At 36.4% G+C, this 23020-nt stretch overlaps 1 protein-coding gene across 1 annotated transcript in view; it reads left to right on the top strand.

Annotated features, from left to right (window-relative positions):
• Positions 1-19120: 19120 nt before the first annotated feature.
• The window catches only part of TYR (tyrosinase), a 101119-nt gene continuing 97219 nt past the window's right edge, over positions 19121-23020 (top strand). The window contains exon 1 of the mRNA XM_024761747.1: positions 19121-20055. Coding sequence (XP_024617515.1) covers positions 19219-20055 — 837 coding nt within the window. The 5' untranslated portion in view covers positions 19121-19218. The remainder of the gene's footprint in view (positions 20056-23020) is intronic.

The raw sequence follows: 23020 nt of genomic DNA, 5'->3' as shown, positions 1-23020 counted from the left end.
CGGGTTCGTGCCCCAGTCCTGGAAGATCCCACATGCCGCGGAGCGGCTGGGCCCGTGAGCCATGGACGCTGAGCCTGTGCGTCTGGAGGCTGTGCTCCGCAACGAGAGAGGCCACAACAGTGAGAGGCCCGCGTACCGCAAAAAAAGAAAAGAGCATTAAATAAGGATCAAGAAGACTGGGTTCTATTGCTTGCTCTTCTCCTATCTGACTGTAATTTTGGTTATTTTATTACACCTCTTTTGTCCTTATTTTCCTGCTCTATGTGAGTGAATGGAACTAAATCATCTTTAAGATCCTTTACTGTTCCAAAAAAACATCTGTCCTTCAAAAATTTTTGGTATTTATACCAAATGTGAGGTACATGAAACTGAGATTCAGGTGAATAAGAAATGTGTCACTAAGCTTTAGAAAATGGACACCAAAATCTTAAGGAATTCTGTTAACCTCAATAAGTATAAACATTTCCGAGAGAGAGAGAAAGGGAGAGAGAGAGAAAGAGAGAGAGGGAATACAGAGAGACAAAGAAGGGCACAGAGGGGTTGAGGGGAGATAATAGATATTTGGTTTGTTTCCACTTTTTTGGCTGTTTTGAATAATACTGCTATAAACATTCATGTACACATTTTGTTCGGAACATATGTTTTCATTTCTCTTGGGTATATACCTAGGATTAAAATTGCTGGGTCATATGGTAACTCTATGTTTAATGGCAACATTATGCTAAGTGGAAGAAGCCAGTCACAAAGACTACATACTATATGATTTCACTCATTTGAAAGTACAAAACAAGGAAATCTATAGACAGAAAGTATATTAATGATTGCATAAGGCTGAAAGTGGAGGGGAGGGTACAGGGAATTAATGCCTAAAGAGTATGGGGTTTCTTTATGAAGTGATGAAAATGTTCTAAAATTGACTGTGCTGGTGGTTACACATGTCTTTGAATATATTAAAAACCAATACATTGTACACTTTAGGTGAATTGTATGGTATATGAATTATGTCTCAATAAAGGTGTTAAAAATTATAGGGAAACATATTTTCATCACACTAAAGAAAGAAAAGGAAGTAGTATGTGGGAGCCTTTTGTCCTACTCAGAACCCTCTATCCGTGCTTGGCCCTGGTTATTCTTTCCAAGAATACCTCTCTGATTCCCTAGGTTGGGGTATGTGAGGCTACTCTGTGCTGACCACTATTATAGCTCCTTCCATTCGTATTGGATTTAATCTGTTCCATGGCTGTCTTCACATTAGATTGTTATCCCTTTGGGACGTGACGTACACCATATTAATAATTATTTCCCTAGGGCCAAACACAGAGTCTGGGACACAGTGATAAAAAATAAATATGTTATATGGATGAATACTTCAAATCATTTTCTTCCACTGGAGAGTTAGAGAGTTCTAGTAAAGAAGATAAATGTTTAATTTAGAATGTTTAATTTGAACTGCCAATTCTATTAAACAATGATTTAGACTTCTCCTTTAAAGTGGCACTAGACTAGCAAGCTCCAGACATAGCCTCTTAAACTTACCAAAGACAAATATTCATACCATCATTTAATGGGCTCTGACAGTTTAAGAGCTAAGAATTTCCACTAATTATAAGACTGATAGAGTTGGGTAAGATAAACCAATACACAAACTAATATCATTGTGTCCTGTTCCTGAATCACCTCTTGAAGTAGGTAGTCCTATCCATCTGAAGAAGCTAGGGGGGTAATTTCTCTCTCCTGTTGATTTAAAATTCTCCTATTTAGAGCCCCAGGTTTTTGTCAGAGAGGGCAATGAGCCACCGTCTCTTGCTGGAGGCTATATTCGACATGCAAGATTACCATTCCACTCTCCATGCCCCCAAATATGAAAATATCCATAAAGGTATAACAATTCCAAGGAAACATTAAAAAAATTATTGGCACTTACTTGCACCTGTTACCCAAATATAACTGGGACACTTTGTGAACAGTCTTAGAGACATAGTATTCCATGAAAAAGAACTAAGCATTGATGTCAAAATCTCAAAAAATTTTATATCTTTACTGAAGTATTTTAACAAGGCAGCAAAAGGAAAATTACATTGCAAGACTTCATAGTAACCTTTACCAAAAATTTCCTGAAAGACCTTTTAGCAAATACTCAATGATATTTCTTTTTTCCTCTCTTATAAAGTATTTATAAAATTCTGATCCTTCCTATGAAGATAAAAAGAATCTTGTAAGACTCCAAACAGATAAAATAAATTATCTGTAAAGAAATAAAAATGAGGTTGGCCTCACATTTCTCTGTAAAAGTTAATGTCTGAAGTTCATGGATATTCATCTTTATATTCTGATGGAGAAATCTTCTGACATTGAGAATTTCTGGAAGATAGAATCTTGTATCAGTTAGTTTAGGTTCACACTTACTGTCACTTCTTTGCTTTTGTCTCTTTCACATTAAAGATTTCTTTGGGTATTGTGTAATCTTTGCTCACACTTCAACTTGAATTTAAAAAAAAAAGCAATTGGAAAACATGAGCCCCTGGGAGGGGCTTGTAGCCTGTAAGATTAATCACAGGGAGTCTGAAGGAGATTTTCATTTGGAAACACTGAGTTGTCTTCTAGGGCTGGTCAGATTTTTCAGAGAGTATATCTAATCTCTTCTCTAAAAGAAAAAAAAAAGCTGTTCAAAATCTATGAGCCAAGGACAGGATGAGGGTTGACATTTGGGGGCTCGTCTTTCAATAAGTAGCTGAGCTTTTCCCATTTCTTCTGTTTTCAATACAATACTCCACTCTCAACTGTGCACTTCCTGCCTCAATACAGAAGCTGCTTGACTCCCTTCTCAGAGAAGAATCATCCGGCTTCTGCTGGCACCATAGTGGAGCGCAGAGGAGACAAGTCTCTCAGAACTGGGGTTAAAGATCTTGGAATTAAACTGCATCTTCAAAAGACTTTTACATAATCACGCTGTTTTCAGGTTACCCTCCACACCCACTTCCAGAGATGCATTGTGTTGTCAATTCTTGAAACTTTCAGAACTTCTACAGTCCATATTCCAGAGCTTTGTTGATTTCCTTTCTTCTGGCTTAGATTCAACTTGGTGGGTCAGCTGCCTTTACTGTTCATCCTTTACATCCCCCCTTCCCAGATGTGTCACTGTCTCTTCTTTTAGTCATGTCCTTGTGAATTTATTCAAGAATCTCTTTTATCACTTATTTGTGTTTAATTTTAGCAGTAAGTGAAATTAAGTATGCTTTAGCCAAATCTAGTAATGAATGTATAATTTGAAATTATCTTCTAATTACTAAGATAATTTGAAATTGTCTTCTAATTACTAATGTGTTGTTTTTTAATTACAATTATTTTGCTAATTTTCTTTGCTAAAATTGCAATTTTTGCATGATTTTTGCATGATATTCCCCTATGGTCTTCCCGTCTCATATTGTCTTGGTTTGGTTTTGAAATAAACTGAACTAGACTCATAAAATAAGTTATAGCATTGTTTCCCATTTTTATTATCTGTAATGTAATATAGGGGATATGTGTTCCTGGATGTTTTAGCAAAACAATTATAAAACCATCTGGGCATGTTGCTTTTTTCAACTACATAGATATTTTATTACTGACTAAATTTAATGGCTTTAGAGTTTATTTATTCAGATTTTCTATTTCTTATAAAGTCAGTTTTGTTTATTGTATTTTCCCCTAAACGTATACACTTCATCTATAACTTAAAATTTTTGATCACAAATGTTTATATAATTCTTTTTGTGACTTTGTTTAATGCCCACCGCATTTAAGTTATGCTTCCTTTATAATTTAATAGAGTTAACTTGTGATTTCACTTGAGTTTCTTATCAATCTTAGAAATTTCACTACCTTACTAGTTCTCAAACAAACAAAAAGAAACCTCTTTATTGTTTCATCGTCTTCAAAATCACTAATTTAATCTTATTTATTTTGTTCTACTTTCTTCGGCTTCCTTTTATGCCTCTAACTAACTTCTTCAACTGAACACTTAAATCACTAATTCCCAGTGTTACCTGTACTGTAATATATGCATTTTGAACTATAAATTTCTAAGAAACATTTTTTCCTGCATCCTCTAGATTTTGTTACATAAAGCTTGTGTGTTCAATTCTAAATATAAGGTAAGGTCTATTTTGATTTCCTCTATAATTCGCACATTTATAAATATATGTTATGTAGTTTTGGCTTTTTGTATCTAATTACTTTTATTGCAATATGGTCAGAAAAGACTTCTGTATGATTTTGTTTACTCAATATTTATTGAGATTTAATTTTGGGCCTGGTTGATGGTCAATTATTAAAATGTTTCATATTTTACTAAAATGGTGAACTTTGGTGTCATTGTTTCTGAAAGATACCTGCTATGATTTTTGGACATTTCAATATCAATGTTCAATTTGGTCAGTGCTCACTCTATAAATTTGGGGGAGTATAAAAGTACAGGGAATTTGTGTGTTGCTGGGTAAAAAACTATAAAATATTTAAAATTATACAACAAAAACACTACAATTAAAATTTATATTATACAAATAAGATACTACTAAATATAAATAATAATCCTAAATTTATACGGTAAGAAATTGTTCCTTTTATTGTCAACAATAGCTTTCTTTATCCTTAATAAAGCTTTTTGGCTTAAACTCTATTTTATCTGATAATAATAAAGTTACAACAGATTTATTTTGGTTAATAATTCCCTGGTTTTCTTCTTTTCTCTGTATTTCAACCTTTTGGTAACTTCACTTTTGGGATGTTGGTTTGAGCAATAAATAGGTGTATTTAAATTGAGAAAATTTTTAGCTTTCTGATAAATGAATTGACTCTTCCATCTTTAAGAAATGACTATCCTTAATAAAGCTTTTAGCTTAAAGTTCATGTTGTTTGTTATATAATATAGGTCTGCCTCATTTTTTTTTTTTTTTTTTAAAAGATAATAACTATGTTTTATTTATTTATTTATTTAATTATTTTTTTTGCGATACGCGGGCCTCTCACTGTTGTGGCCTCTCCCGTTGCAGAGCACAGGCTTCCGGATGCACAGGCTCAGTGGCCATGGCTCACGGGCCCAGCCGCTCCGTGACATGTGGGATCTTCCTGGACAGGGGCACGAACCTGTGTCCCCTGCGTCAGCAGGCGGACTCTCAACCACTGCGCCACCAGGGAAGCCCTCTACCTCATTTTTAGACCACTCAAATTATTCAGTATTGTGATTAATTTTATGGTCAGTGCATTTATAATTCCCCATATCTTTTACCCAGTTGGCCACCATGGCATCTTTCTGGGATTTTCCCTCTAAGTGACATACAGTCATTGTTTACTCATTTCTTCCACTGAAAAGCTCTGTTGGTAAATATTCTCAGCCTTTCTGCCAAAATGGCTTTATTTGACTTTATCCTTGTAATAAATTAAACTATGAAATTCTATGTTTTGGATTATGTTATTTTAGTACATTGGATATATCCTTTTATTATTTTCTGTACTCATAATTGCCTAAGTATTCTACTGTTAAAAGTAATTTGTCTCCTTTTATAAAGTTCTTTTTCAGGATTTGTGTTTTGCTCTGATTTTCTTTTACTTTAGTATAATGTTTTTAGAAGTTTATTTTATTTCTTCTGCTTGCAGTTCAATGTTCTTCTTAAGTTGAGGACTCACGTTGTTCTATAATTCTGTAAAAGTTTCAGTCATTTGAAATTGTTTGTCATCTTTGCAACTTCCCTGTGTTGGTGAGTGTGATGTCTCATCCAACCTCTCCCTGAGGGGCAGCCTTTTCACATTGTCAACTTTGTTGCAAGGTTTTTCATTTCATCTCTTCTTCTTTTATAAGCCAAAGGCCAAATTTCCTGTCCTTCTTGGGTGTTAAAACCTTATCTCCTAGCTTTAAGTCCATATCTGTATTATTGTCCTCATGGACACTAAGTGCATCAGATTCATAGATTACCACACTGGCTTTTAATTCTCTATTCATTTCTGGAACCAAGTATTTCCCTTTCTGCCTTCTCTCCATCTATCCTTCTTTCCTCCTTTACTTTCTTTCTTTCTGAGAGGGAGTAAAATGCACCACCCAAAAATATGCCACTTTGACATGTTATTTTTAATTAAAGTTACTTAAGAAATAGCCAATGCAGGAAGGACACTCTGACCTTCCTTTGTCTCCTGAAAGCATGAAATAAATCTCCCATGTGAAGGTATTCTAACTATACCTTATCACTAGAGATAGGAAATTCAAGGCCAAGAATGTTGTATAAACAAACTTTGTTACTTCATAATTAACTTGCTACTCCAAGCCTAAATCCCTTTGTTTTGTCAAATCTTCACAAATAATTGGTTCTTTCTCTAAAATGTATAAAAGCTGCCTGCTTTGGTCACTTCTTTGAGTCTCATATCTTTATGAGCTTCTGTATGTACAGCATTAAATTTGTTTTTCTCCTGTTAATCTGTCTCACATCAATCTAATTCAGCCTAAGAAACTAGAAAGGAAAAAAGGAAAAGTTTTCCTATCCTACTTTCATTTCTTTCTTTCTTTTTCTTTCTTCCCTCCTTCTCTTCCACCCTTCTTTCCTCCCTTCCTTCTTCCTTCCTTCCATCTTTCCTCCCTCCCTCCCTCCACCTTTTTTTTTCTTCTCTTCTCTTTCCTTCCTTCCTTCCTTCCTTCTTCCTTCCTTCCTTCCTTCCTTCCTTCCTTTCTTTCTTTCTACTTCTACCATTTAATGTATTTTTAAACATGTTTTTCAAATTTTAAATTTATTTTAAAGTAAGCTGAGGGGCTGCATCAGGTTTTTACTTCATGTTTCTATAAATATATATGTATAATCTGGAAAAAAAAGGAAGGTAATAACCACATGTATCCCAAGGAGTCTAATAACAAAAAGCTTATGTCTGACATTCTCTTATTTCTTTTATACTGAAAATCACATGACTTTCACTAGGAAGATACGTCTGTTAGGCCAGTTCTTGGCTGGAAAGATTCTAAGTCACTAAATAGCGCCATAGACAAGGTAGCCTTACTCTGAGGTAGGGCTTAGGCTGTCAAATCAAAGGAAAATTGCCCTTTCTTCAGTCATTCTGACACAGCCCTGATGTCCTTCACTCATACTTTGCAGAGGATGGCCTTCTTTTGGCTTTGCATTTAATCATTATTACTCAATGAAGTGAAACTCAGTCTTCTTATAGTTGGCATGAAAGTCTGTCTGAAAGCTGTCTATATGTTCCTAGTTTACAACAAACTATCATCTCTTGACAGGATGAAAGAAAGGAAGTGGGTTGGTTTTACAGTCAAGCCATTGGGAAGACACACTTGCATTGAAGTGTGTAGAACATGGTGTAGGTGTAGGTTCCTGCTTCTATGGAAAACTAGCAGATTTTCCCAGTTTCTCTTTCCTCTGAACTAGTTCATAACATGAATTGGATGTGAGGCATTTGCTTCATCTACAGCTTTTTCCAGGCCAAAAAGTTGAGGCTGCATCAGAATTGCTTGCCTTTGGCATGAAGCATGTTTTCTCCGTGTTTCACTCTTCTGATCATATGACATAAATATGCCTTTGTGTAAAGTAGCGATTTTCATCTGATGCTATCAAAGGGCTTTACAAATATCAGATCCTTGAGGAGTAAAGTGATGAGAAAGAATGGGGGATTCTATGCCTGGGAATTCAGTTATAACTATGAAATACACAGAGGACCAGAAAAAAGTTTCTTAATCCTTTAGACTGTCTGATTCCTAGCAAATAAAATAGAAATAATGTAATGTATAATCTTAGTAGCATAAAGACATATTTATCACTAAGGTCAGTTATTAATAAATTCAGATAATGTGAGATGAGAGAGAAGTTGATAATTCAAAATTCTATATAATTCTTTCATATTCTTTGCCTAACAATCTTTTAGAATTGCTTAATAAGAGGAAAAAATCGAATGTATACAAATTCTACATTTTAAAACATTTATCTGTCTTTTTAAAGTCAAGTAATGGCATGTCCTCCAGAAAATAAATGGATAAAATACAAAGGGACACAGGGATATCGGCTCAGTGCTTTGTGACTGCCTGGAGGGGTGGGATAGGGAGGGTGGGAGGGAGGGAGACGCAAGAGGGAAGAGATATGGGAACATAAGGATATGTATAACTGATTCACTTTGTTATAAAGCAGAAACTAACACACCATTGTAAAGCAATTATACCCCAATAAAGATGTTTAAAAATTTTTTTTAAATATATAAAGGGAAAAGTTATGGAAATTTTGAGGGGCTGAGGGATGGAAGACTTCTGTTTTAAAGACACTGTCTAGTAAAGCAATTATACTCCAATAAAGATGTTAAAAATAAATAAAGAAAAGAAAAGAAAGACATTGTCTAATTTGGTTCTCATAGTAATCCTGCGAACTGATTTTATTACCCTTCTTTTACCACAAACAAAGAAACAAACAAAGAAACAAACAAACCAGGACTCAAAATGAGGTCAACGAAGGGTGAGCTGTGACAGGGCGAGAGAGAGTCATGGACATATACACACTAACAAACATAAGGTAGATAGCTAGTGGGAAGCAGCCGCATGGCACAGGGATATTGGCTCCGTGCTTTGTGACAGCCTGGAGGGGTGGGATAGGGAGGGTGGGAGGGAGGGAGATGCAAGAGGGAAGAGATATGGGAACATATGCATATGTATAACCGATTCACTTTGTTATAAAACAGAAACTAACACACCATTGTAAAACAAGTATACCCCAATAAAGATGTTAAAAAAAAAAAATGAGGTCAACGGCTTGTATAAGACAAAATTTTGGTCTTGTATGATGGACTCACTTGTTTCAAATCCTATTTTTGTTTTTATGTTGGATTTTGCTATATTTCATGATTGACTCTATATATAAGGCTATATCATTGGCCACTGGATAAAAGGGAAATGTTTGACAAAAATCATAGAGTTTATATCTAAGTGGTATGGGGACCAAGCTATAACAAATGTGCTATTATAGAACTTTGGAACCAGAAGTCTTATTAATCTCTTTATAGACCTAGCATTATTGATTGATTTTTTTCACATATGTAATATGTGAAATGAGTTTATGTCTGTCAGCCACATTAATAGAACAAATTATTATACTCTGGGCATTAATAAGAATTATAAATTTTATCATGATGAAGCTTCTAGAAAATGATGACCTTGTCCTTGAGGGTGATGAATTGAGGAATGGTGAAAGAACTGGGTTTCAGTAATGAGGAATCATGTTGTGTCATTATTTGTGATGATCTTTCTATATATCTCCTTTTCTTTTATTTTCATGGAAAATAATCCTGTTCATCTGTCCATATGAACCCCACGATCTATACACAATGAGGTAATAGCATCCAGTCTTTAACTCACCTAAAAGACCCTAAATCCTATCAATTTTTCACACTGCTTGTATAGAAGTCATATTTTCTCATTATTTCTGCTTTGCCTGTTTCAACCATAATCAATTAATTGCATCTGTCATCTCTGCATTTTGCTGCTGCTTCTACCTGCACTGCACTTTCTTCCCTTCTTCTGTTTACTTACACCAGTCTTCCTTCAAAGCTCAGTTCAGGCACCGTGTTTCCCCAGGAAGCCTTTCCTGACAATCTTGTCTCCACAGGCCTTTTCACAAGATAGTATGGGTTATGTGTTTCCACTGTATTCCCATGATTCCCTGCACATAAATACCAACATATAGACCTGGTGAAAAGAACAGAGATAGTGTAAGCACACTGGTGTGTTCAAGCCCTGGATCTATCGGTTATTAGTTACATGCCCTTGGATACGTCCTCTATAATTTCTGAACCTCATTTTTTTTATCTGCAGGATTAGAACAACCACTTAATGCAGGTTTGTTGTAAAAATGAATGACGTTATGTGAAAAGCACAGAATAGGAATTTGTGCTGAATATCATTCCTTTGGCCTCCCAGGCCCATTCTTTGCCTTCTTTACCCTGTTCTGGGCCCCAAGTAGGTGATTTATAAGATCTGTATTAATGGGCTCCTTGCTCCTCTGGCTTGAGCTTGGCTTCATCCACAGAGTGCACAGACAGAAAGATCAGAAGGCAGAAGGCAAGTGGAGTCAGGGGTCAGGGTATTTAATCTCCCAATTCTTCTTTGCCACGTAGCCAGGGGTTGCCTGCATCATTCTACAAGGCCGCAGCTCCCGCCAGCTGGCTCAGTCAATACAGTGACTTTCTCTGTCTTCCAGAAACTGTTCCCTCCCTTTGCCCTTGATGCCCAGGGTACTGCATTACCCTACGTTCATTTCCTTTAACCCTGCTGCCAACATTGTAAATAGTTCCTTTATTAAACCCTCCTCAAAAAGTCAACTTGAGTCAACTTGAGTGTGTCAGCTGTTTCCTGCCAGGGCCCTGACAGACACCACATTCAATATTATTAACAATAGGCACTTAACAAACTGTTCTGTAATTGTCTCTTGATTTCTTTGAATCCCTTGCCAAACTGTGAACTACTTCGGAGCAGGGACTGTGGCTCATTTGTCACTGTTATCCTCCATTGTCACATACATTGCTTGGCAAAATATAAACACTTAATAAATGTTTGTTGGTTGATTAAATGAAAAAAGTAAGGAATGCATGTCATTCTGACCCCTTAAAAGTAGGCACTGCCCTTTATTCTTCTGAGTACAAAGCTTCACACTGTGTAATATAAATAAATGTTTGCTGCAATGAATGTGAGTTTGTCTAGAAATAAGAGCATAAGATGATTAAAAGGAATGTTTCTGGGCAAATTAATCTTGGGAGCAGTCAAAGGGCTATCAGGTTAAGTGTCATATAAAATTAGTTTAAAAGGATAGTCAGGGGTTTCCCTGGTGGTACAATGGTTAAGAACCTGCTTGCCAATGCAGGGGACATGGGTTCGATCTCTGGTCTGGGAAGATCCCACATGCTGTGGAGCAACTAAGCCCGTACGTTGCAGCTACTGAGCTTGCGCTCTAGAGCCTGTGAGCCACAACTACTGAAGCCTGTGCGCCTAAAGCCCGTGCTCCTGCACACAGCAACGAAGACCCAACACAGCCAAACATAAAAACAAATAAATGAATAAATAAATTTATTTTAAAAAAAAGGATAGTCAGGACTCATTGAACTCTAAAGAGAGGGCACAAAATTTGAGATTAGGTGAATATGTACATAAACCCATACTTAGTTTAGTAATCTATGCAACTCTTTGGAGAAAAGTGAATTGAAAGGAAAGCATTCTATAGATCATTTAGGTAAACATTTTTTCAACCATTGTCTTGCATAGAACATTAGTCTGCTGTATCCATTTGGAAATATATCACTTGAAGCATAATCACTAGGTTACTTTTTCTCTTCATCATAAGAGATATGCTAATTATATTAATTTGGTGGGGTAAGACTAATGTTGGGAATTATATTCTTTATTTATCACAGGGATCATGGTATACCCAGGAGCTGCTCAGCAAAAGACAATGGGTTTAAAATGGCCAATCAGAAATTGTGGCTGTGATGAGGGCTCAGATTTTGGGTGAAATAGTTTAAGAGACAATGAGATCGAGTTTTTGTTATCTAAAGCTATACAAAAGCAACAGCATATTAACAACCTTTGGCACTATCACTTTCAATTGTAGAAGGTTAAAATCAGAGAGGTTAAGTGCTTTGCCCAAAGTCACACAGAACTTGGCAACACCATAATTAATTTGAACTAATCTGTGGCCCAGTGCTTTCCACTTTACCAGGATGAACCTTCTAAGCCAGTGTTGAGTGTGACGAGTACAATGACAAAGGTGAACCCGTTGTAAAAGGAGAGAATAGAGAAAAGTTCCCCAGCCTACCCTTGAAGGAGGCCTTGTACGTCAGCAAAGGCTTCCTTAACAGCTGAGCTGAATCTTATAGTGTAACTAGATTATGGAAGTGAATTTAAAAAGGAAGCATTCTTAGTAGGGGAAAGAGCACATGCTAAGCTCAGAATCCTAAGGAAGCATGACATCTCAGTATAATGGCAAAAGTTCAGTATCTTAGAACATAAGGTTTTAATTGGAAGAAAGGAACAAGTGAGGTTACTGGGTAGAGAAGAAGGGGCCAATTTATAATAATGATATTTAATTATATCTAATAAAATAGCTCTTTACACTGAAAAGACATAGAAGTAAGACCTATAGCAATGAACATAATCCATACCCAATTTGTGGTCTTTAATAATAACCATTTCAACATTTATTGAGTACTTAATAGGTGTCAGACCTTGTACTGAGTGTTTAACATGTATTATATCATTTAAAACTCAAGAGCCCTATGTGGTATGACTGAGTACACAGGAGCTGTGATAAGTGGAATTACTGAACAAGTTCTAAGTATATGCTTATTCTTTTCCCCCTTTTCTCTTACTGTGAGGCCTAAGAACTAATCATTCATAGACCTTAGATAAAAATTTAGAGTCTGACTCCAGGGCATCAAATCCAGGGGCAGTTGAGGCCTGTGACTTATACAAGTTTGCATCCCTCAGGTATTTAGTGCAAGGTCTTGTGCATGGTAGATGCTCAATATTTACTGAATAAATGTAATGAGTTTAAACTCAAACTGTAGAGAGTTAGTGGCTGCATTTTTCTGCCTTCAACTCCACAAGAGCACACACCTAAACACAACCATAATAAATCATTGCTCAACATATCATAATGTTGCTTGGCTAATGGTCACTAATCAGCTGACTACTGCATTAATTTTAACTCTAAAAGAAACACACCAAATACATAAAACTCCAGAAGTCTTCATGATAGTTAAAATATATACATAGGTTCTGTTTAGAGGTTGATGGGGCATCAAATCATCATTTTGAAAATTGATAAATAAAGGGTAAGAACTGAACATTTATCCCACCTTTCTTGTACAGAATGTATTTCAGAGTAGCCAAATAGTTGATGAGGAAAAGTTACTCTTTACGAAAGAATCGCAGTTGATAAATGCAAATGGAGTGATAGAATTACAAAATTCACTATTCTTGTAATCTTTCATTGAAATGCTGGATGTAAGAAACAATTATTAGTGAATGATAAAACCATGAGGTAAAAGTTTGTTAGAGAACTATATAATAGACAAGATGGTCTGACATCACCTCAAGCCACTGATCAATTTAAAAACTAATAGTGCAGAAACCAGACAATATGTTCCTCTGATGTCGTGAATAAGTAGTACACAGAAACAACTATGAAGTCATTCTTAACAAAAACAAAATTGACCTGAATCTAATGATCTCCTAGATTTAATTCCCTAATTATAGAAGATATAAGATTATTATTGAATATTCATGAAGTGATAGGAAATATAGGATAAAGAAGCATGCTAAATTATGCCACAAGGATAAAATTAGTCAATCCTAAAATGTGGGGAATTCTGTAGGACACAATCTGGTTTGTTCCTTAAGTATATTACATCAAAAAAAAAAAAGAAAAAACCAAGAAGAGAAACATTGATTTAAAAAAAACAAACCTCAGAAATATATGAACCAAAAGCAATGTATAGACCTTGTTTGGATCTTGAAAAAAAACACTTTTAAGATAATTAAATTGAGCATAAACTTGAAATCAGATGATATAAAGGAATTATTTTTCTCTCTTTTTGTCTGAGGTGTTGTACTGCTACTGTGGTTGTATTTTTAAGTCCTTAATTGTTAACAATTTACACGAGATATTACAGACAAGATATGTTATCTGAGATTTGTTTTAAAACACTAAAGAATTTTTTGCTTTTTTTTATGGGTGGGACTGAAGAAACAGTGCCTAGAAAAAGATGATGGTTGAAGAAGCTTGCTGATGTGTACATGTTAATTCCTTATATTATTTTTCCTAGTTTGAGTATATTTAACTCTTTTTTTAAAACATCTTTATTGGAGTATAATTTCTTTACAATTGTGTGTTAGTTTCTGCTGTATAACAAAGTGAATCAGCTATACATATACATATATCCCCATATCTCCTCCCTCTTGCGTCTCCCTCCCACCCTCCCTATCCCACCCCTCTAGGTGGTCACAAAGCACCGAGCTGATCTCCCTGTGCTATGCAGCTGCTTCCCACTAGCTATCTATTTTACATTTTTGCATAGTTACATTTATTTAAAAATGGTAGCTACTCAAACTGAGCTAATTATGTTACTTATACTCACTAAATGGTAGCTACTGTTAAAATTGAGAGAATGGGGGGCTAAAAAAGCTGGAGAAGAAGGTTCAAACCATCATCAAATAAAAAAGCAAAGGCAAATGATCAGAGTGAGGGAAAAGAACAAGGTTGACTAGATCAAAACCTGTGAGTAGGTGAATTATCAGTGCAAACAGCAGAAAAGAGAGGACAAGTGTTTGTGGCTAGACTATAACTTAAACTCTAGAATTCAATATGTCAAAAATTGAACCCATATTCAATTCCCACAAACATTTTACCCTCTATTGTTTCTTATTTTAGTTATTGGCACAAACCAGAAACCTAGAAGTCAACCCCAAATCTCTTTCTCTTCACCTCTCCCTCCTCTTGAATTCATCCCTTATCTATCTCTTAAATTCCTTCACTTATATTCATCACAGGGATCATCACTCTGGTCCAAGCCACATAATTGATTGCCTGGGTTACTCCAATAATCTCCTAGGAATTATTTCTACCTTTACGCCTGCTCCTACCCCATATCTGTTCTTATCTCAGCAGCTTGAGTGAAATGTTTTAAATGTGCACATGATTACATAAAGACTCTGCTTCAAACGCTTCAAGGACTATGATGTCATCCATATATACACTTCTATACTTATATCACGTGTCCATAGCTTTGGAGGTTATAGCCACTTTAACTCCTTAGGATCCTTGAACATGCCATGCTGCTTCCAAGTTGGAACCTCTGCATATTGTGTTCCTGAGCCCAGAATGCTCACATTCCTACTATTCTTTTCACCAAACAGACTTCTACTAAACTTTCAGCTGTCACTTGAAATATAACTTCTGTCAGAAAGCATTCCTCAACTATGCCTCATGAGACGAAATAGGTCCCTTTGCTATCTTTCCTAATAGGTTTAAAAAACATTTTTTATATCAAGTTAAGAAGTATATTTTCCACTTGCTAAAATTGGAAAACTTCAAATCAATATTTACAACATTTTTACGCTCATTCACAGATATATGCAGAGCCACAAAGAATTTGGAGTCACTCAACGTGCATGAGGTCTGCAAAATTATGCACTGCCTTCTCATTTCAGCTCTCATACTATAAACGAATGTTCTTCCCATGATCTATTTAGTGTCATGTCTGTGCTTTTTGTTGGTAATTTTATGGCCCAAAATTGGCTCCAAGCATGGTGCTTATGTGCTGTCTAGTGTTTCTAAGCACAAGGAATGTGCCTTAAAGAAAATATATAGGTAAGCATTGTTCAGGCATGAGCCATAGTGCTGTTGGCCAGGAATTCAATATTAATGAATCAACGATATATAGTAAATTTAATCAAGTAAAAAGTTATTTAAAATATGCATAGTTATAAATATTATTAAAATTACTAAAATTAAGACATTATTTTAATAGGCTATATGTTGCATGAGGGTAGAAACCTCTCTGTTGTGCTTACCATAGCATCCCTACCTCTCGTTGTATGCTTGATAATTGATGCTCCACAAATAACTGCAGAATATTTACAGAGGCCCTAATTCTGGTTAATAGAGTCTCACATTAGCTCAGGTGTCAGCTCGTAAAATAATCTCTCAGGATAGAACAGACACTTTCAAATTCTGAAAACTAGAGGCACCTAGTGAATGTACATCTAGAGTTCAGGGAGGAAGCAATCTAAATGCGGTTTGACATTTTAAAAGTTTGTGTTTTTTTTTAAAACTGAAATAGAGTTTATTTGTAACACTGTTAGTTTCAGGTGTACAGCAAAGAGATTCAGATATAGGTAGATAGATAGATAATTCTTCAGATTCTTTTCCCTTATAGGTTACTATAAAATATATAATTTTTCAGATCCTTTTCCCTTATAGGTTATTACAAATTATTGAATATAGTTTTCTGTGCTATACAGCAGGTCCTCGTTGTTTATCTATTTTAGATATAGTAGTATGTATATGTTAATCCCAAGCTCTTAATTTATCCCTCCACCCCCTTTCCCCTTTGATAACCATTAGTTTGTTTTCTATGTCTGTGGGTTTATTTCTGTTTTGTATATAAGTTCCTTTGTATCATTTAAAAAATTTTTAGATTCCACATATAATTGATACCATATATTTGTCTTTGTCCGACTTACTTCACTTAGTATGATAATCTCTAGGTCCCCATCCATGTTGCTGCAAAAGGCATTATTTCATTCTTTTTATGGCTGAGTAATACTCCAGTGTGTGTGTGTCTCTGTGTGTGTGTGTGTGTGTGTGTGTGTGTGTGTGTGTGTGTGTGTGTATATACCACATCTTCTTTATCCATTCATCTGTTGATGGACATTTAAGTTGCTTCCATGTCTTGGCTATTGTAAATAGTGCAGCAATGAACACTGGGGTGCATGTATGTTTTGAATTATGGTTTTCTCCAAATATATGCCCAGGAGTGGAATTGCTGGATCATATGGTAGCTCTATTTTCAGTTTTTTAAGCAACCTATATGCTGTTCTCCATAGTGGCTGTACCAATAGACATTTCTCTCAAGAAGTTTGTATTAACAATAAGACAGTTTTACAAATAGGCCAGAGGAGATAGTGTCCTATATTTGAGAGTAATAAGGAGGTCTGTCGATGTCAGGATATCAACTTTGTGAAGGAAACTAAGAGGACAAAGTACATTTTAGCCATTCCTCTAAGCATGCTCTGAAGATTATGAAAAAGAGACTTGGGAGAGTAGACACAGAAGCCTAGTGGTGTGATGGAAGCTTTCTAAGTTATTCACTGGGAAGCCTGATGGGAGGCAGATATAAAGCAAACTTCTTAATTAAACTGAACATGAGAAGTTAAATTCTGTCTGCAAGTAGATGCAACAGAATTATAAAAGGCCACATGTGGTTATAAGTAACACAGAACTAAGACTCCCCAGGGACAAGAAGCCTTGTGTTAATCTCTCTGTGGCTCTGAAAGAAGGAAGAAAAAAGATTAAGCCTCCTTGTGGAGATCATGTGATGACTTCCTGATCCCAGCCAGAGGCGGCATTTCCATGGAAACTTCTCTTCTCTTCTTCTTCTCACACACACTGCTCCTTCTACTTAAAAGGGCTGCTTTGAGTCTCAAGAGAGTTGTAGGAAGGAGACTTGATGTTTCTTTTAAATAATGAGAAAAATTCCAGCAGAATGGGTAGAGAGCAGAAAGGCTGACATTCCAGCATCACATGTAGTGATGACCTTCCCTGGAACCCTACAGCTAAGACTGCAGACACTGCTGCTTTCCTCAGAGCTTTCACTTTCTCTCACTTGTTCCTCAAGTTCAGGGGACCACCACCTTTAAGTATGGAGCAGGATAAGGAAGGAAGTCTCACAGGGGCAACTTTGACTTGACTACTCTCATCCTGTAACTCTTCAACTCACCTTAGTACAAACCACTTGATTTTTAAGCCCCTCCATGGATTGGGCCCAGGTTTAATTCCCTATCGCATGGGGGCATATCTGAAGCTAATTCTCCAACTCAGCAGATGAAGTACAGCTCTCACCTCTCTACAGTTTCTCCTGCCTGAAGTATTGTCTCCATTCTCATTTGTCTTTCCAACTTATGTCTATCCTTCAAAGTTTGGCTCAAGGGGTACTCCCATAATAAAATTTGCATACCATTATCCAAAACTGTGCAATCCTTTCCAGTATCCTCAGTTCACAAATATGTCCCTCCATTAAAAGTCTGATGTTCTTATTTTCTATACTACTCATTTGAAAACTAGTGTAGTGGTAAAATAATATTTTTATCCATGCATTTCAATTTATCTAGCTCACTATACACACAGAAAAAAATCTTGAAAAAATTTGCATGATCAATAAATATTTGTTGAATAAATATATCAGTCCTTATTCACTCTCTCACTACATTGAGAACTCCTTTGCAAGACCATATTGCAAACAAAATTTCAAATGAATTCCTGATGTCCAGAACTTATGGGCTAAACAAGATCGTTAAAGCATTAAAATAAGAAAAATACAAACTATTATATATAAAATAAATAAACCAGAAAGATACATTGTACAGCACAGGTAATATAGCCAATATTTTATAATAAATTTACGTGGAGTATAATCTATAAAAATATTGAATCACTATGTTGTACACCTGAAACTAATATAATATTGACAATCAACTATACTTCAATTAAAAAAAAAAGAGTTTCCTTTGGAATATTCACTAGTAAAAGTTTCCAAAATAAAGCAGACCACCCAGCTATCAAAGTGACCTCTCATTAATGATAGTCAGAAAATGAGCGATTAGACAGCAAGCAAGCAGCTAGCATCAAGATAATCAGGAAGTGTATCAGAAAAAAATTTTTCTTCTGATACTTTGTATAAAATAAATAACCTTCAGGACTTCCCTGGCAGTGGTTGAGTCCGCCTGCCGATGCAGGGGACACGGGTTCGTGCCCCGGTCCGGGTGGATCCCACGTGCCGCGGAGCGGCTGGGCCCGTGAGCCATGGCCGCTGAGCCTGCGCGTCCGGAGCCTGTGCTCAGCAACGGGAGAGGCCACAACAATGAGAGGCCAGCATACCGCAAAAAAAAAAATAAATAAAATAAATAAATAACCTTCAGATATAAGAAATAGTCTCTAGGCTCTGAAAAGTGTCTCTTTCTGCAAAGACGAATTCTACTAATGCTGTGGCCTATTTATGGTCTTTGAGAAACCATCTTGCACCCAAAATCTCTAACACTGCCTGCCTTTTCTTAATAAAAGAAGCTCTATTCCTGACATGGCTTCTCATTTGCAAATTTAAATCATCACTAATTTTATAGTCAATTAACTGGGTTTATTTAGATCAGGTGGTATTATTATTATTATCATTCTAACCATAAGAATTAAACTATTAATGGTGAATAGTGTTTCTCACTTTAATGTAGGCCTATCCCACTGGTGGGATACATGCCAACTCCAAGGAAAGGTTAGTCATGTGGTTTTTCAGAAGATGAAAGCTTAAGATAAAGACTGAGAGTGTTTGATGCTGGAGGTGGGAGTGGTATTATATAGGTCTTAGCCAAAACATGTGATAGTCACTGAAGGGTTAGCTGGAAAGAGAAGTGTGTGGCTCAGTTAACCAGCTCAGGCAGACCTTATGAGAACTAGAGGAAGAATGCTCCTGGCTGCTTTGTACTGCCTGCTGTGGACTTTCCAGACCTCTGCTGGCCATTTCCCTCGAGCCTGTGCCTCCTCTAAGAACCTGATGGAGAAGGAATGCTGCCCACCATGGGAGGGTGATGGGAGTCCCTGTGGACAGCTTTCAGGCCGGGGTTCCTGCCAAGACATCATTCTGTCCAAGGCACCACTTGGACCTCAGTTCCCCTTCGCAGGGGTGGACGACCGGGAGTCTTGGCCCTCCGTCTTTTATAATCGGACCTGCCAGTGCTTTGGCAACTTCATGGGATTCAATTGTGGAAATTGTAAGTTTGGCTTTTGGGGACCCACCTGCACAGAGAGGCGACTTTTGGTGAGAAGAAACATCTTTGATTTGAGTGTCCCAGAGAAGAACAAATTTCTTGCCTACCTCACTTTAGCGAAACATACTACCAGCGCGGACTATGTCATCCCCACAGGCACCTATGGCCAAATGAATAATGGATCAACGCCTCTGTTTAATGACATCAACGTTTATGACCTCTTTGTCTGGATGCATTATTATGTGTCAAGGGACGCACTACTTGGGGGCTCTGAAATCTGGAGAGACATTGATTTTGCTCATGAAGCACCAGGTTTCCTGCCTTGGCATAGACTCTTCTTGCTGCTGTGGGAAAAAGAAATCCAGAAGCTGACAGGGGATGAGAACTTCACTCTCCCATACTGGGATTGGCGAGATGCAGAAAACTGTGACATTTGCACAGATGAGTACATGGGAGGGCGCAACCCTGCAAACCCTAATCTACTCAGCCCAGCATCCTTCTTCTCCTCTTGGCAGGTAAGATGTGCCGGACATACACTATCAGAGCATAAAACTGCAGTAGCAACCACTTCTTCTGGAAGGTCTTCATAAACACCTTTCCCATCTCTCTGTCTCCTGCCAAGCCTAGAAAACTTTCCCTGTCAAGAGCTCTCAACATACCTTGTATTTTCCCTTTATAGCACACTTCACAATTGTAGTTCCAAAGAGATTTTTGTGGTTATTTGTCTAATATCCTCTACTTGGTTCCTAAAATCTAATGAATAAAAAGTACTTGGTTCATCACTGTATCTCCTAGCACCTGGGATGGTGCCTGGCAAATGGTAAGAGCTCATGAAGTTATCTGTTGAACCAATTGATGAACGAATACTTAGATGATTAGGTAAATAAATGATTTAGGTCAATGTTTCTGAAATTTTCTTCACAATAAAATGTATACATTGCACAAATTAAAAATACAAATTCCTATCTTTATCCCAGGAATCCCACTGATAAGAATCTTCAAAGGAGGTTCCTGGGAAGACCTCATTTCCTAAATGTCTATGGTGATTATCACCATCAGCAAAATTTGGGGAATATTACTTAGATTAAATTTTCTTTTAAAAAAATATATGAAGACCTTGAGGCTCAAACAGGTAAATAATGAAAATAGCTAATATTCATCGATCAATTAGCATGTATGAGCCCCTGTTGTGTTTATGTGCCTTAATTCATTTAATATCCTTACTAATCATTCCCCATCTCAAAGACTTAAAAGAAAACCAACCTGAGGTATAAAGATATTAGGTAACTTGTACAAGATCGCAGAACTAGTAAGTAGCAGAGACAAGATTTGTTCTCAGATAGCCTGGCTGCGTGACAACCCTATAATATTGGGTTGGTCAAAAAGTTCGTTCGGGTTTTTCTGTAACATCTTATGGAAAAACCTAAACAAACTTTTTGGCCAACCCAGTATTTCCAAGGACATGTCTGCTATGATGTTGAAAGGATCTGGCCATCCTACCTCACTTTTCAATAAGATGCAGAAGAAATTATAATTTCTTCCAAAATATGTGCAAACTTTTGAGGCACAAGATAATTGTTATTGTTATTTTGAAGTTTAATTTCTGTTTCTCCTATTCTGATTTTTTTCCACTCTGGATTAGGAGCAAAAGGTAGCCAAAGAAATATGCTTTTAATTATTTATCATTTTAAAACCATAGGTGGAAGGAATATTCTTCTGCCTGTATTCCAAACATTTCTAATACAGCACTTTTGACTAGCAGTGCTTTATGGAACTAAACCCCAATATTTAAATGAGATGGGAAGAATCTTGCATTCTTACCCGGCGCTCTGCAATTTTGAAATGTGGATGGCTTCCCACCCGCCCCCCTGCACTAAGTTCACACAACTTCCAAATGGAGCCTATTGAAGCTCATTGAAAATGACCACTGTAATGTCTTGTGTCACTAATGTCAGCTATTTACCAAGAGAAAGGAGTGTATTTGTGCAGGAGAGGCTGGAAAAATTGTGCTTCAAAAAAAAAATCTATTTCAATAAGCCTTCAGACCTCCTACCTTAATCTCATCTAACTCTCACATCCTCCGTTACTGCTTAAAATGCGGTTAAGCTTGGATGCGGGATTATCAGTCAGTTATAGTGCTGAAAATGCTTCTCTTGACCCAGAAAAACTGGAGAATTATCTAAATTACCAAAAAGTTACAACATCCACACTAAAGCTTAATAGGCAAATACTAATTGATATTAATTACATTAGATGTAGGTTTCTTGGAAGTACCTAAATTATGTTTCTAATTTTTTCTATTCATTTATTGATTATTGAGTGGAAATTGTTCCTGTCTTTTTCTCCTTTACAATTGTGTCCAGTTTTACTTCTAAATAAAACTTTTTGGGTCTAGTAGGTAAACACTAAGTTGAAATTGTTACAACATTAGATTCGATATTGTTCTATGATTAAACTACAGTGTAGTAACTGGTGTTAAAAATAAGATTAGGAAATACAGAGGACAAAGATCATTGAAGAAAAATGAGCAAATGACGATTTAAATAAGGAAGGTGAAATGAGTGAACATTTAGGTTCACCTACCGTGAGTGGTGTCATTGTGTGAGGTGACAGTCAAACCCAATTCTAGTTGGCTGTTTCCATTCCTTTGCAGAGCTTCTCTGGTTATAGTCCTTTAAAAATGAAGATCAGTTATTTATATTGACTTAATTCAGCCGTTCTCAGGACCTTCTAAATCACTTAGGAGCTTAAAAAATTGCATGTGCTCCACCCATCTACCTTCTGCCAGAAAATCATAGTCAGGGGGTCCACTGTGAAGTCCAAGCATCTGTATTTTTAAAAACTTCTGTAATTCTAATGCACAGCCAGCACTAAGAATCACTGATTTAATTAACACGGAAATTGTTTTGGTATCTCTTTCACTTTACAAACTCAGGCTCTATAATAAACACACCACTAGTTTAAATGCTTTTGCCTGAATTGAACACTCAAATCAAGAACTAGACTGTTTTATGTGAGATGATGAGACCAAATATCTTCCAGACTTGGTGAGTTCATTAATATCTTCTTAATTAGTTAGACTCAGCCCCTTTGGTACAAAGCCTCCTGCTTTTTCTTGGTTTCAGATATCTTTTACTTGACACACAAAAAAATAGAGTTTTTAGATTTATTAACTCATAGGATTTATTAACTCTGAGCTAAGAGACCTTCAGTGGTATGTAGTGTACTGCCTATATTTTGTAAAAGAAGATAGTGAGACCCCGAAAGCTAGGATAATTTGTCTAAGGTCACACAGCTGAGGACTAAAACCCAGTGCCTTTGACTCCAATGCTATTTCAAGTTAACCATGTTGTTTCCTATTTTTAAGGAGCCATTTAGGCTTGGAATGGATAAAACAAGCCAATAATTTATGGATGTAAATTCTGACTTGTAGTCACTTTAACTTCCTTAAAATTCAGTTGCACAGACAACTGGGGCAGA

The sequence above is a fragment of the Neophocaena asiaeorientalis genome, unplaced genomic scaffold (assembly GCF_003031525.2).
Source record: "Neophocaena asiaeorientalis asiaeorientalis breed wild unplaced genomic scaffold, Neophocaena_asiaeorientalis_V1.1 scaffold605, whole genome shotgun sequence".
NCBI lineage: Eukaryota > Metazoa > Chordata > Mammalia > Artiodactyla > Phocoenidae > Neophocaena > Neophocaena asiaeorientalis.
The sequence above is the reverse complement of the archived record's forward strand: the minus strand, read 5'-3'. Positions and strand labels throughout refer to the sequence as shown.